Source organism: Penicillium robsamsonii, assembly GCF_028829455.1.
Source record: "Penicillium robsamsonii strain IBT 29466 chromosome Unknown utg000004l_segment0_segment0, whole genome shotgun sequence".
Lineage (NCBI taxonomy): Eukaryota > Fungi > Ascomycota > Eurotiomycetes > Eurotiales > Aspergillaceae > Penicillium > Penicillium robsamsonii.
Window position 1 is genome coordinate 345,679 of NW_026643222.1, and position 15,246 is coordinate 360,924.

The following is a 15,246-nucleotide window of genomic DNA, read 5'->3' on the forward strand; positions in this document are numbered from 1 at the left end:
CAGGACGGACCTCTCGTTGGTCATGGCAGTGGATTAAAATACGGATGAGAGATTAATTGGCTCTAGGCATCTCGAATCTCTCCTTTGGCCAAAAGGCCGATGGCGTGGAGATTCTCAGAATACCTATAGGGTGATGGCATACAGGGGTTGGCATACAGGGGTTGACAGACGATGTAACCTGAATAGAGAGCTTACCCGAATTTAGTATTTGGCCCCCGTTTCAGATGGAAAAGGAGAGCACTCGACCAAGGGCCCGCCGCCACTGCCGCCAACTGCGGGCCGTCCTCGACGTTGAGATTGGCAAGTCGCCTGTATGTGGCAGGACACCGGTCGATCCCATTTCCTATCTTTGTGCCAAGTCTAGCCTGGACTTCCAAGGTAGGATTGACATCCTGAACCTTCTAATTCCACGTACCCACTATCATATGTGAATGATATCCAGAGTCATACATCACGCACGTCATTAGGTTTACGTCGGCCCCCACTGCCGAAAGATGTGGGTTGGGACGCGACGGCCTGCATAAAGAAGACTCAAGTCGCCAGCAACTATAGAGGTTGAACAGAACACGTACATAGCCCCAATGCAAGTGGAAGGTGTCGCTCTGGTTCTTGGTGCTGGTATGCTGTTTATTTACTCCCCTTTCTGGTTTTCGTCTACCTCAATCCCAACACCAACTCCCCGGCCAACTGTTTGCGCGAGTCACTGTCCAAACTGATAGATTAATCAAACAATAGGAAGTGGCATTGGGCGCGCAGTCGCCTATACGCTTGTCACGCAAGGACTCACCACCCTAGTCTGCGCCGACATCGATCTCTCCCAAGCCCAAGAAACCGCCACATCAAGCTACGCTGTCGCAGGGCGAGAAGGCTATGAGGCAACTGCCTACCACGTTGATGTCCGCGAAGAAGCGCAGGTGCAAGAGATGGTAGCGAAAGCCAAAGAGCGTTATGGCCGCATCGATATCTGCGTGACTACAGCCGGAGTAAGCCAACCGGGTTGTGATTTTCTGTGATAGATGATTCTGACCAACGAAAGACCCCCGCTGCCAATCAAACCCCGATCAGCGACATGAGCCTAGAAGCCTATAGGAGCATGGACGAGGTGCATAATATCGGGTGCTTTTTAGTCGTCCGCGAGGTGATCCGGGCAATGACCGTCCAGGAGCTAGTTTCGACTAGACGGCGGACCCAAACCCGGGGTTCAATAGTAGTGTTAACTTCGCTGGCTTCAGAAGGGGCGTTCCTCGGAGTGGGCAATTATATCGCGGCCAAACACGCTGTCAAAGGGCTGGTTCAAACTGCCGGTGAGTGCTTTCTTTCTTTGGTTCCATTACGTGGATCCCTGACTTGATAGAGCAGCTCTTGAAAACGCGCGCAGTGGGATTAGAATCAATGCCGTTGCTCCCTCGTATGTTTCAGGGCCGTTGATGGATAAATTCCTGGACGAGGCACCGGCTGTTAAGGGTGTTATGCTGGGTGATTTGCCGATGAGACGACTGGCCGACCCGGAGGAGGTTGCCGACGCGGTGGTGTTTCTGGCCTCTCAGGCTGCCAGCTATGTCAATGGGCATACATTGGTCGTGGACGGGGGATCATCGTTGCAATTGTCAAATCAACCTTTTTCGTGACAATATTTGATTGCTGGTCATCGTTCAATGTAGGCCGTCAGCTGACTATTAGTTATGCGTACGAGCCCGTAGGGGTTTCATACGCTCATCTGAGATTATTCAAAAGCGAACAGTGCGTCTTGTAAATATATCATGACTTATTCTAGGGAGAGGTAGCTTCAACTTACGAAGAGTGAAGTCATAGAGAAGGATTTCAAGTTTGGCAGCACGGAGTTAAGGACCCGAGTAATGAGGGTTACTGCCGCTGCCCATATTCTCGACCAATTAATTTAGTGGGATCATTATTTACATTTGAAAGCTGCATCTACAAAGTACCAGGTTCAAGAATACAGTCTTTGGATTCTCAAAAAAAAAATACTACTGAAAGAGTCACATGGTTTTGCGGCCTGTTGAAGATACCATCTTCCGGGCAGCTTGGAAGGATATAAACTTCCTTGCAGCTCGTCTTCCTGACCTCTCGACCTTGCCAAGCATCCTGGAGATACTCGTGCTCGCTGTATCCCCACCAAAGCTTCTCCCTGCCCCTTCCTCCGGGCCTTGAATGATCTCAGCGCTAGCCTGTAAGGGTACCTACCAGATATATTTGTTACTGTGGAATAAAGCAACACCAGGTGGACCTTGATGATAGCCTCAGGGTGCATTGAAGTCGGCGCCAGCCGCGAGAAGTATCTGTTCAACGTCTTTATGTCCAGATCTTGAAGCAGCTTGTAGTGCACTCCCATAAAAGTATCCTTCTGCGTTAACCTCGGCGCCGGCCGCGAGGAGGAGCCGTACGATGCTTTTGTGTCCAAAGCTTGAAGCAGCTATAAGTGCGTTCCCATAATGACCTCCGGTTACATTAACGTCAGTGCCAGCTGCGAGGAGTAGCTGTGCGATGTCTTTATGTCCGGCCGTTGAAGCAGCCTGGAGTGCATTCCCATAAAAGCCTCCCAGTGCGTTAACGTCGACACTAGCCGCGAGGTGTAGCTGTACGATGTCCTTATGCCCAGAGCTTGAAGCAGCTATAAGTGCATTTCCATAATGACCTCCAGTTACGTTAACGTCGGCGCCGGCCGCGAGGAGTAGCTGTGCGATGTGCTTATGCCCAGAGCTTGAAGCAGCTATAAGTGCATTCCCATAATGACCTCCAGTTACATTAACGTCGGCGCCGGCTGCGAGGAGTAGATGTGCGATGTCTTTGTGTCCAGAGCTTGAAGCAGCCTGTAGTGCATTCCCATAATGACCTCCGGTTGCGTTAACGTCGGTGCCAGCTGCGAGGAGTAGCTGTGCGATGTCTTTATGTCCAGAACTTGAAGCAGCCTGTAGTGCATTCCCATAGAAGTTCCCTTGTGCGTTAAAGTCGGTGCCGGCTGCGAGGAGTAGCTGTGCGATGTCCTTATGCCCAGAGCTTGAAGCAGCTGTAAGCGCATTTCCATAATGACCTCCAGTTATATTAACGTCGGCGCCGGCTGCGAGGAGTAGATGTGCGATGTCTTTGTGTCCAGCGCTTGAAGCAGCCTGGAGTGCATTCCCATAGAAGTTCCCTTGTGCGTTAACGTCGGTGCCGGCTGCGAGTAGTAGCTGTGCGATGTCCTTATGCCCAGAGCTTGAAGCAGCTGTAAGTGCATTTCCATAATGACCTCCAGTTATATTAACGTCGGCGCCGGCTGCGAGGAGTAGATGTGCGATGTCTTTGTGTCCAGAGCTTGAAGCAGCCTGTAGTGCATTCCCATAGAAGTTCCCTTGTGCGTTAACGTCGGTGCCGGCTGCGAGTAGTAGCTGTGCGATGTCCTTATGCCCAGAGCTTGAAGCAGCTATAAGTGCATTCCCATAATGACCTCCAGTTATATTAACGTCTGCGCCAGCTACGAGGAGTAGCTGTGCGATATCTTTGTGTCCGGACATTGAAGCTGCCTGGAGTGCATTGCCGAACTTGCCTCCCTGTGCGTTGACGTCGGCTCCTCGCTCCAGTAGCAATTGTACCGTATGCTTTAGGCCATAAAAGGATGCATAATACAACGGAGCTGCTATGATTGCTGGATATGAACCTGATCTTGTGCGATATAGGCGCCATAGTTTACGCCATACCATATATGCTTGACCCCTTGGCAAAAAGAAGTCCATGATACTTTGCTCAACCATCTCGTCTGTCTCAGTGGTGGTTGCGTTATAAATCCAAAGCCGAGCAGAGTAATGCGCGAATGGAAATTCCGCCTGGATTTGTTCACTAGTTTGGTGCTCGCTTGGGTGAGATAAATATGCGAGGCATATTCTTGTGATTAAACCTCTTGCGTTCATTTCACACATGCCATCTTGAAACACCACACCGGCATCAATTACATGGCCTGGGACACTACTTTGAATCCGACTGGACTTTAAGTATTGCTGAACAGATAAATGTGCCAACTGAAGCTCCTCCACCTCCTCCTGGTCATCTGGAGCCTCTGAAGCCTCTGGGCGATCCGAGGTCTCTGGGTCCTCCAAGTCTTCTGACTCCTCTGAGTTCTCCTCTGAGTCCTCCAAGTCTTCTGACTCCTCTGAGTTCTCCTCTGAGTCCTCCAAGTCTTCTGACTCCTCTGACCAGTCTGAATTGTAGATCCATGAGTCCTCTGAATAGGAATCACCCATTGACGGTTGAACTTTTCTCTTGACCAGAGAGACGAGGCTGGAGCAGAATCTCACGATCTCCCGCGGATTTGGCATTCTCCGTGCCGGGTCAAAGCAGGGATCTCGACTTAAATCGACCGCCATAATATCAACAGCTTCTTGGAGCGTCAAAGGACGATCTGAATATGTCAAAAACTGCAATAGCCTCAGGGAATACTCTCTATGGTTTTCGCTAAGGCTGGCCAATATTCTACCGTAAGTTTCCTCCAGTGTCTTGGGAAGAGATTGGAGCGACTTCTCAAGCAACTCAAGATTTAGGCAATCTTGTAGAGCATCAAGTTGACATGCAGCCCACCTGAACCTATTATTAGTTAGTACTAGTCAACTGCAACATTCTGAATTACCGTAAAAGATTTCACCTTACATTCCATTAGCCTTTTGCATCAACTCATTCTCAATCTTGCTCTGTACATCTGGATGTGAGGACCACCTCTCGAATCCACGATCATCCCGCAGTCGTTGATAGATATACGCGCGAATGTCAACATTAACCTGATCTCCCTGGAGGGGGATGATGCCCTCATTATCGATCAAGTGCTGTAATACTGACTCAATCTCTTCTTCCTTTCGACTGGTAATGAACAGGTGGAGGCCTGGATGTTTCAGGTTGATGAGGCTTTCTATCCAAAGGAGTACCTCCTTCCTTGTTTCGCATTCATCCAAAGCATCGATGATGATATGAATCAGTTTGACATGATTCAGCATTTTCGAGAATGTCTCCAAAATTGATTTCTCTTTTGGCTGATTGTTCCCGTTTTCGTGAGACGAAAACACTCTATCCAGCTCTGCCCGAGAATCAGGACATCTTGAGTAAAGCTGTGCAATAAGTGATCGAACAAGCTTATTCAATGACTTTTTATCGGCATCGCTGAAGTCGAAGAAAAAATCAAGCGTAATGGGCGAAGACTCAATTGCAGCTGTTTGATTGAGATGTTCGATAGCCGTAGCACTAAGGATTGTTTTCCCACACCCAGGGATTCCATGCACCCAGAGGGACAGGCGTTCTCCTTTTTCCCACGCCTGAAATGCTTCGCTTTGGAGAAACCAGAGACCGGTTCCTTCTAGTCGCTTTTTCAGCGCTTCGTTGAGATTGGTCGACGTGTCACAAGGCGAAAGCCACTTTTCAATGGCATTGAAGTGACTGCTTAACTTGAGACCATCTATTCCTATAATCGTATTGCCTGCTAGGACATGAAGGCTTTTTATATCCTGATTCACTTTAGAAAAATAAGCAGATTGCTCAACTTCAGTTAGGCGAAGGGGACCAACTGGAATTGAGAACATCGAGAGCTTTCCGTGTCTCCTGAAGTCCCCTGACAGGCACGTAGCTGAGAAGCTCTTTCCCGTAGGCAGCAGCCGTAGCAGAGGCGTATCGCTGCCACCGATCATTCTTATGCGAGTCAGCATAATCACAAATTCCCCTAATCACAAGACATGGAAAGTGATTCATCAGGCCAGCAGCTTCCATTTCGAAGCATATGCATTCTTCACCAACATCCTCCACAATCCTGTCTCGCGTGGCAGCGTCCTTGATAAGTGTGTTTCCAGATGCAATTATGCCGTAGTGAATTTCCGGATCGGTTGTGTCCCGCATATCGCGCTCCACTTCTTCTGTTGAATCGCAACCACGGCAGTCATGTCCCCCTATATGCGTGTATGACGACCTGAAAAGCCTGTCATTTTCCATCCCCTGATGAAAATAACCATTATTTCCTTTAATGCCATTACCGGCCGGGGACTTTCGCGGCATAGCATTCAGAAATGTAGGCACCATGGAGTCCTCGAGTTCGTGTTCTGCTTGCAAAGACCCTAGTGCCTGAAGAAGCACTTGTGGAGGCATACTAAGGAAGTCCTTTCGCTCCTGTCTTTGATCGGATATAGTCTTTTTGAGGTCATACTGAATGACTCCGCCAGTTGTCCCCTGTGGCTGGCTGACGACAATGTCGCCAAGCCGAATATCGCGACCATCGTCAGGTCGGGCGATACCACCCCCAATACCAACCAGCAGGCCGATTCGGATATGGGGTAAGGATGAGAGAAGATTCGACGCCGTATTCGCAGCGGCAGCCGTTCCATATAAGCCGGCAGGGAGCGACGCAATCACAACGTTATGTTCACCCATTCTGCCCCAGGTGTATGAATTCATGTCGGAGAGATGTTGGACAAAGTCAAGCGGCGTGCTGTGGCGCTCGTCGAGCATTACAGTCGCTGCAGCACGCTCTATGGGGAGAGCTGCGATCCATCCGACGGTATATAGGTCAGAGTTGTTTAAAGCGTTCATGGTCGCCATAATTTTTGACGTCGAGGGTCTAGGCCTCAGTCAACGTAGTGTAACTAGTGCAAGGCTAGGTCTTTTGAGAATAACGAAAGTTTAAGATGCACATTGCTGATGTTTACGCACTGGCCCTCTTTGGGAGGGGTATTATGTGCGCTGTTGCGGCTGAGGCGCAGGCCGATCTGCCAATGCCACGCCGACTAGACTTGTGAAATAGGGTCTGGCAATGTGACGTTCTTCTAGAAGCTCAACGAGTCAAAGAGCTCTGTGGTTTTCAAGGTTCTTATTCGTGAAACAATCTGCGTGATTATTTCCTAACCACTTCCAGTTCCATGGTGGAGGTCCCTCTGAACACGATCCCTCCCATAAAGGAGTCCACTTGTTTAATTGTGGACCCATCGCATATCGAGGATTGAAAGCCAAGGATTTATGTGAGCGAGGAGTTGTTCCGGACTTCTACGGGACAATGACCAACATACAACCCAGTCTTTGGCCTAATTTGGCCATGTTTCTCGGTGACAAGCTGCCTCGAAACGCTGTTCTCATTGAATATGAACATGCAGCCAATAGATCTTTCCAATTTCTCATCAGAATACTTACAGGAACTTAGTCATATACCCGAGGACATTCACTTCCGAAAGAAGAAAGTGGGCCCACGTCGTTGGTGCCTGAATGTTGAATTTCTGCCTGCAAATCATGACATCTACAACTAAAAGAAAGGTATCTGGGCGTACCTAGTAGCTTCCCCTAAAGTATAGCTAGTATATGATAAATTCATCCTTCTTATCAACTGTCTCCAACAGGCAAAGCCACAGTCAAGCCCAATGGAATCCCCACATACGCGGGGCTGTGTAAATTGCTGACTTGAGGCTCCCGAGGTCTACTTAGCCTTGGCCACACGCTGCTGTCTATAACCTATCATTTCTTATCAAATATACAATACTTTGTCTTTCATTAACACCCCCTCAAGCAAAGATGACAACCAACATCCCCGAAATCCTCCTGCTCTGCATGGACATCCGCTTCATGGACGCCTTCAACGATGCCCTCGAAACAACCTGGCCAGACCACAACCCAGAAAAACTAAAGATCTCCCTAATAAACGAGCGCCTCAACTCTCTCCCAGAAGGAACAACTTTCGACCTAATTGTCTCGCCAGCAAACTCCTACGCCCGCCTCGACGGAGCATTCGACCACGCCATCTCGATGACCTTCAGTCCACGACAAGACTATCACGCTCTAACGCGCAGAGCACAAACAGTCCTCTATGAGAAATGGCGCGGTTTTGCGCCGCCGGGCTCGTGCACGCTTGTCGAGTTTCCACATGACCTAAAGCAGAACAAGCACGGCTGTGAATGGGTGGCTATTTGTCCGACAATGCGGGAGCCTAGCGATGCCCGCTGGGATCGGGAGGTTGTGTATGAGTGTGTTTGGAGCTTGTTGTGTCAGGCGGAGGGGCATAATCGTTCTGTAGAATCTGCGAGGAAGATTGAGAGAATTCTTATAACGCCGTTGGCTGTTGGCGTTGGGAAAGTTAGTAAGACGCGATGGGCGGTGCAGACGGTGTTGGCGCTGAAACAGTTTGTTGATGCTGTTGAGAGGCCTGTGAGGTGGAGCAACTTGGGTTGGAAGGAGATTGAGGAGGATAGTCTCGAGATTGAGAAGACTTGGGCATTGTGAGTGGCTGCGACAGATTCTCTCAAGGAAGTTCATATCAATAGCATGAAGAGATCTAACTCCGTAATCGGACTATTCCTTCACTTTGGCTCATGACATGGCACAGTTGAATATACGCAGCTTCAATGATTGATATCACTATTGCTTTCTCGGCTTTTAGCTCCCAGGTGTCACCCCGTATGCAATTCCAACGCACTTCAAAATATGTCCTCGTGGGACCATATCCGTACTATATTGATACAAATATGGGCTCAAGGTCTTTTTTTCCCCTTTACCTAGTTCTCAATCTCATCCATTGTCGTAGGAAGATATTCTAGTATTTATTTTGAGACCTCCAGACAAACGTTGAATAAAAAAGGTGGTACTTTGCTCGAAGTGTGAACAACTGAAGAACTCCCGAGACGAAATTCTCGGACCATGATCAACAACTGGCGAATCCTATCCGCCAGTTGCTCTATTCAACAAGGATTCTTCGAGGCACATTTAGGTTAAGATTTTATACAACTATTGTTAATCTTTTTCCTACATCATCACCCTCGCAATCCCCATAAAAGTGAGATTCTACCATTGGAACTCAACCAGCGTGTTCTCATCATCGACAAGCTTTCCAAACAGCTCTTTCGAGGTACCCTCAATAGCAGCCCGCACAATTGGCTGAGCACCCTCGTTTGCAGATTTGACGCCATTCCCACCCCAGAAGTTGGTGCGACAGAAGCCCGGGGCAGCTAGGACTGACAGAATGTTCTCCTTTTTGAGACTAACGGCATCAACAGCGTTAATAATATTTATCGCCAACTTGCTGCTGCGGTAGACGGGCAGCTCCCAGATTTTAGCACTGTACTCCGAAGTAGGTGAGTACGCAATGCCAATCTGACCTAGGCCACTCGTCACATTGACGATACGCCGGTCATGATACTTTGAGGCGCGTAGTATTAGTATGAAGGTAGCATTCATGACTGCCACGCCGAACACATTGGTTTCGAACACGGCTCGGTAGGTCTCGCGTAGGGTAACGTTTGGGTCGGACGATCTGTTGATTCCGGCATTGTTGATGAGAATATTCAGTGATCCAAAACGTTCTTCGATAAACTTGGCTGCGGCAGCAATAGATTCGTCCTGGTCGAGATCGACGACAATAGGTGTCAGAGAGCTATCAATGCTAGACTCTTGTAACTGCTTGATTGCTTCTTCGGCTTCTTCTTGGGATCGGGCGCCAATAAGAAGGTTGTATTTTCCAGTGCTGGCTAGCTGTTGTGCAGTCGCGAATCCCAAGCCCTGGTTTGCACCGGTGATTAGAATTAAGGGCCTAGTGACAGCCATGATGGCAATGTTTAATGTTTGGGTTGGGAAGGATAAAAGATATTGCAATCTAGTAGTCAATTTTGATCGGACAGAGCATTGTCAATTAATACCTGATATCCAAAGAAACGTCAGAACTGCTTTTGATGGAGTTAAGATGATAGATCTGGACTTAGCTGGACTTGGAATCGCGATCCTTGCTAGTTAGCACAGGCAGCCCGGCCTACCCGGGCTGAAGTAACAAGACCAAAGGTAGGGACAATGAAAGCCGCTGCTCGATATACCAGGCAATCCCCTCCTCTATATAGGAATTCACTTCGGACTTTCTAAGTCAACGTCCTTAGTAATATTGGACAGGCATTCGACCCCATATTCCCCATGATTGAAGCAGAAATCGGATCACCTTCCAATTGATAAGACGTGCGAAATGCGTTGTTTTCTTGTAGAAATACACTCTGTTTCTCCACATAGAATCAGGTCATCATAACTCATGTAGTATTTATCATTCTACCTCTTAAAGACTACTTAACCCTCATCATCTCTACTCTTCCTTCTTTCCTTCCTTGTCAGCTCAACTTCTAAAATCCTTCCTTTAAACATCTTCTCTTGCAAGCCATCGTCGTCCCGGTAAAAAAAAAAACGCCCATGCTCCATCAAGTTCCACACGCCATAAAACCCTCCCAGCCCTCCAAAGCGATTCTCTTCTTGAGTGGCGTGCAAGCCCATGGCCCAACAATATGGTCCTCCAAGTCTGTTCGCAGGCCGTATTTGACCTCATAAGTGTCTTCGTCCACGTATATCTAAATTAGGTGTGCGCTTCATCGCATATCGTTGGAGACCATTCCTTCTCCCTTGCGACCCCAATCTTTTCGAGATAGGGGAGGAAATATCCTGCGAATGGATGCAGTGAGAGATCGGTCCCACCCTCAGCATGTGGCAATCCAACCCATAGTTATCAACGGCAGTAGCAAAGGCGACAGGTTTATTGGGGTTCCAGTTCTGGCAGAATGCATACCCTATTGTCGCGTAACACTACGGAGCATCCATCGATGTACCTGCTGGCGCTTGAGGTCCTAGCGCAAGAAATGATGAGATTCGATTTCACACCTCTGTGTTTTTCTTTCGCCTTTTTTTGGCCTTAGGGGACTGCTTCGGTAGTACCAACGATCGCAGGACAAGCTGCTATAGCAGTGAGTAGTCCTAGGACTATGATTCTTTTTGATTGGATTCGAGATGGTCTCACAGGATGCTTTATTCAAAAGTCTTTCGAGAAGAGTGGGAGTCGACGTTTGCTGATTCCTTTTCCGTGAAACGCGTCACTGAGGAAAATGCAGTCTATTTCTTCTATTTGGTCCATAGTGCCATGGTTGATATTATGACTCGTTATTCCGACCCCATGCAGCCTAACTTATTTAAAATCTCCCGAATGCAAGTTATTGAGGCATTGGTGTTGTGCAAGTGGCGTATTATTGGGGGGTACCTCCCCTGGTGCTTGTGGTACCGCATTAATTCAAGGGATAGCCCGCCTCTCTTTCAATGATATCAGAGCATGTAAAATAATATCGATTTCCACCATCCTTCTTATAGATGAAATTTTGCTATATCAATCCTCAGTATTATATTCAATCCACCATCATGTCTCAAGTGTACGTCTCCATATATTCGTCTTCAGCTCTTAACCCTTCGCGAAACTAATGGCATCTGCAGACGTCAACAAGAAGTCAGGGACGAAGAGTCCGAAGAGCAGACACAACTCCAACGCCCTCCCAACCCTACAGGCAGCTGCAATCTTGCGAAACTCGCACAAACGGCACCCGCGCCACAAGAATGCCAGGGCAAGGTAGTCCCAGCGCCACTCCCTGGAGGAAGGATTAGTCCCTTTTGTGAATCATGGGTCAAGGATCGACGAGCGAACGTGAGCGAGGAGGACAGCAGCTTGAATATCAAGATTGAGCTGGATCTGGAAGTTGAGGTAGAGCTCTATGCGTGAATGAAGAGTGATGTGACCATTGGGTTGATGTGATAATTAGGTTAAAATCTCTGCGAGAGTCAAAGGAGATTTTACCATTGGTCTACTGTAAGATGTGAGTTTGATTGGTCTTAGCAACGGCATATTGATAACAATAATATAGTACAACATAGCTTGGCCTGACGCTCTAGGGTGTGCACGATGCCATTGCCTCGAACGAATAACAAGGTGCCTATTGACACTTTCAAATGCACAGAGTTAGCAAAATAAGGGACAGAAAATGCATACCCGTGATTGACATTATCAAGACGACTAGTTTAGGAATAAATACCTTCTTAATTGGCTGCGTATTTTGAGGTTATGTAGGTGACTTGATGAAGCTCCAAAGAAAAAAAAGTAACGTAATTGAATGGCATGATCGGAGTAGAGATTAACTAAGCTTCAATTGTAAGTCACTTCTTAAACCTCACGCTAAGGTGCCATGGCAAGGTGAAAGGATATCGAGGTTGTTAATAGATGATGGATTGCACTGGCGGCGTAGCCCAAGTGGAGATCCAGGGCTGGGAGAGTTTATTACGCAAGACATGCCACTGCCCGCCCTCCATCTGGGTTCCCGACCTCGGGGAGGTCCAGGAGCTAGATCTCGGGAGACCAACGTTCAGCGACTTCGTACATCGATGTGAGCGAGACAAACTTTCTCGACAGTTAGTCGATCTTAGTCATTCCAGTCAAAGCTATAATTGTTGTACAAATGCTCGGAGATCGGCTTGGTTGCTAGTGCATTTCTCGCTATTCGTTTAGGGGGGGAGGAAGACCAATCCTGGTGAATAGTAACTGGGCACCTTAAGACTGCCTCAACACTGGTAGTAGATAAAGGTTAAAAGACAAATAAGTTACAAGGGCCAAGATCCCTTCAGTTTACAGAAGATAACGAAAACGTGAGCAGCCCGAAATTCTCGTCTCTGCCAAGGTTCTGGCACTCCATAGACTGCATCCCAATTGCTCACCTGGGCACTGGTTCCGGTTTAGGGCGGTATGTGGCGTTTTGGTATTCCGATGCAGATAATGGCGCCTGAGATTGACCTTGACTATTCACATCAGAGCTGACTGAGATTGTACTACGATTATCGACAATTCCTGTATTTGGGCATACATTTTATATTAGAATAAATAAGAATAATGAAGCTGAGATAAAGGGGCTAGAGATGGCATAATATGTTTCTTTGTTCAAACGGTGACTGCATAGATGCAAGATCATGTACTTACTAGGATTATGCATATCATAGTTCAGCTGACTGTCTGTATATTACTAGGTAAAACTAAAGTTCCCCCAATAGAAACCAAGTCATACAGTATTACGAGCACAGTCAATACGAATAGTGGTCAGGGCTTCCATTTCGCCGATTATTCGGCGATTTTTGCTGCCCTCTACTGCCTCACTGTAGCGTCGGCGTTGAACCCAAGGCGTGTACGAACGGAGAATGTGTTTATAATAAGTCTGTCACAGTAGAATAGATGGTGACAGAGGTTTCTATATTTGCACTCGGGCGTAACCAGCGATACTTATGGATGTAATACGTACTCCGTGTATACACGACGATACACCCCATGTGTATCCACTGAGTTAATGGGCTGTGAAGATCTTGGCGGGGCAATTTCATTTGGAGGCTGTTGGGGAGCATGGTGCTTCTGTCGTGGCTGACATTCGTAGTGGCAATCATACCATTGACGGCAAGTGCTGCAAGGCTCGGCGCCATCGCAATTTCTTTTCCTCTCTCGACATGGTTCACATGCAATTCGGGCCCGTTTTCGCTTTAAGTCTGATTGTGACATATCTTCGAGCAATAAGCAGCTGTAGAGTTTCCGCAATTTCCGAGTGGAATGGGGGATAGACAGTGCTGGTATTGCGGAGATGGATGGGGCAACCTATTGCGACTCTGTGTGGTGCCTGAGGCCTAGTCACTCATCCTTAATAGTACAAAGTAGCATTATCGCAAGAACTATCTTATCAGTTAACGGCTAACTATGAATCCTCAAAAGACAATCATCGAGGGTACCGGAACAGTACCCCGATTGGGTGCCTATAAGCGGTGATTCACATACGTTGTTGACTGTTGGCCGCACCTTCCACCTTCGTAGTTACCTTGTCATAATAGATGTTTGCAGAATAATGCCTCGACAGATCCAGCTTCAAAGCGCTAAATTCCTTGAAGATCTACCACCGTCAATCCCTAAATATGCATACAATGGGATAGATCAATTCGGCGAGATCATGAGTCTTGAACGTGAACGTTTTGAAAGATCAAACGATTCTCAGGCCATAGAGACGACTGGCGAATACGTCCTTTTCGAAGTGAGAGAACGCCACATACGATCCGATTTTGTAGACCAAGACCAAGCTACCACCAATCTCTCCCTGCGAGTCTCCTTTGATCTTACGGCTAGCCTCGTGCTCGTCAAAATGATGGGACCAGTGCATTCGGAAATGCTGGCCCGGTTCAACAACATGATCACCTTCGCTCTAACCGGTATGGGACTGCAATTTGCATTCCAAAACTACAGCGGAGTTACCATTCGAGGTAACAGCAGTGGAAAGGAAGCAGATTGGGGTTGGGGCCCCGCCGTGGGCCAGCCCGGGCACACTGGGAAACCGACTGTTAGCCTTGAAGTGGCCGTTTCCAAGTCACAGGCTAAGTTGGAACGGGACGTGGGCTGGTGGCTTACCTCTACCAAGGGGGGCGCAAACTTGACAGTGACTATTAAGGTTGATCGACGTGCCCCCCGTCTTACAATTGACGTATGGCAATGGATTGGGACAGATATCGAACGAACGCAGCAAGTGACTATTGCAAGGGTTAGCGATCAAGTGTTCGTTACAGGAAATCTGCTTATCATACCATTCCACCTTTTATTCTTACGACAGCCCACAGCAGGGTCAGCCGAAAGTGATATTGCTCTCCACCAGCAGGACTTGGTGCCTTTCGCTGAATCTATCTGGCGCGTTCAACATTTTACCTAGTCTCGCTTTTTTGTGTCTACCATGTCTCCTCTCTGCTATTGCTTTTTTGCGGTTTTACTTCAAGGATATTGTCATTGTTGGCAATTCATCACCAGATATCCACTTATGTTTCAGCAGAAGTGGATCGATGACTAGGTCATCCATGGCTCTGAGCGCATGTAAAGCGATGAGCCCAGTTTCAACAAAGGAGGGTCGCCCATATATGATAGAAGCAAAGGTGTCGCCGACAATAGCTTGGTTCTAACAGCGAGAGCGAATCTCATCCACGACTGGACTTTTACATTGGACTGATTTTGTATAAAGATGAAGGGCATAGGCAGGCCTCACACCCATACCAGAGACAGTCCAAGCAATACTCGGCGAACTATAATAGATATAATAACAGGACACCAAGAGGCAAACCTGGACGGCTTCGGTTCGACAGTCGATTAAGATATCAAGCAGATTCCGTCGTATCTCATTAACTAACCCGTGCATTAACTTCTCCCCGTTCATGGAGTGTTCGCGGAATAATGCGTGCCTCGGCCATCTCTGATCTGGTAGCACGGATTACAGTCTAATCATGGATGAGGGCTCGTGGAATAGTAAGGTGAACCATTATATTCGGTCAAAATAGACATTCGATTAAGGCTAATATCACGACCTCTGGGGAAGCACTACTTCTATTAACGCCATGATGGGTTATCTAGAGGAGCTCCCATATCACTAGGGATCGATGCACTGGTCAGAGTCC

The 15,246-nt window shown here is 47.8% G+C and overlaps 6 protein-coding genes across 6 annotated transcripts; 4 read left to right on the top strand and 2 right to left on the bottom strand.

The window, feature by feature from the left end:
- Window positions 1-581: 581 nt before the first annotated feature.
- On the top strand, window positions 582-1,628 carry N7447_007614 (SDR family NAD(P)-dependent oxidoreductase; the record flags this gene model as incomplete). The annotated part of the gene is made up of 4 exons (XM_057231876.1): window positions 582-618; window positions 736-983; window positions 1,037-1,304; window positions 1,360-1,628. 4 exons carry the CDS (start codon window positions 582-584, stop codon window positions 1,626-1,628), a joined length of 822 nt encoding a protein of 273 aa, XP_057083641.1.
- A 630-nt stretch (window positions 1,629-2,258) lies between these two features.
- Window positions 2,259-6,564, bottom strand: N7447_007615 (uncharacterized protein; the record flags this gene model as incomplete). Its single annotated transcript, XM_057231877.1, has 4 exons — window positions 2,259-4,393; window positions 4,469-4,569; window positions 4,639-5,491; window positions 5,544-6,564. 4 exons carry the CDS (start codon window positions 6,562-6,564, stop codon window positions 2,259-2,261), a joined length of 4,110 nt encoding a protein of 1,369 aa, XP_057083642.1.
- A 960-nt stretch (window positions 6,565-7,524) lies between these two features.
- On the top strand, window positions 7,525-8,229 carry N7447_007616 (uncharacterized protein; the record flags this gene model as incomplete). Its single annotated transcript, XM_057231878.1, has 1 exon — window positions 7,525-8,229. One exon carries the CDS (start codon window positions 7,525-7,527, stop codon window positions 8,227-8,229), a length of 705 nt encoding a protein of 234 aa, XP_057083643.1.
- Window positions 8,230-8,787: 558 nt separating this feature from the next.
- N7447_007617 (Short-chain dehydrogenase/reductase SDR) lies at window positions 8,788-9,546 on the bottom strand (the record flags this gene model as incomplete). Its single annotated transcript, XM_057231879.1, has 1 exon — window positions 8,788-9,546. The coding sequence occupies one exon, from the start codon at window positions 9,544-9,546 to the stop codon at window positions 8,788-8,790; it is 759 nt and encodes a 252-aa protein (XP_057083644.1).
- A 1,614-nt stretch (window positions 9,547-11,160) lies between these two features.
- Window positions 11,161-11,515, top strand: N7447_007618 (uncharacterized protein; the record flags this gene model as incomplete). The annotated part of the gene is made up of 2 exons (XM_057231880.1): window positions 11,161-11,171; window positions 11,233-11,515. The coding sequence occupies 2 exons, from the start codon at window positions 11,161-11,163 to the stop codon at window positions 11,513-11,515; spliced, it is 294 nt and encodes a 97-aa protein (XP_057083645.1).
- A 2,149-nt stretch (window positions 11,516-13,664) lies between these two features.
- N7447_007619 (uncharacterized protein) lies at window positions 13,665-14,513 on the top strand (the record flags this gene model as incomplete). The annotated part of the gene is made up of 1 exon (XM_057231881.1): window positions 13,665-14,513. The coding sequence occupies one exon, from the start codon at window positions 13,665-13,667 to the stop codon at window positions 14,511-14,513; it is 849 nt and encodes a 282-aa protein (XP_057083646.1).
- Between the last annotated feature and the right edge of the window lie 733 nt (window positions 14,514-15,246).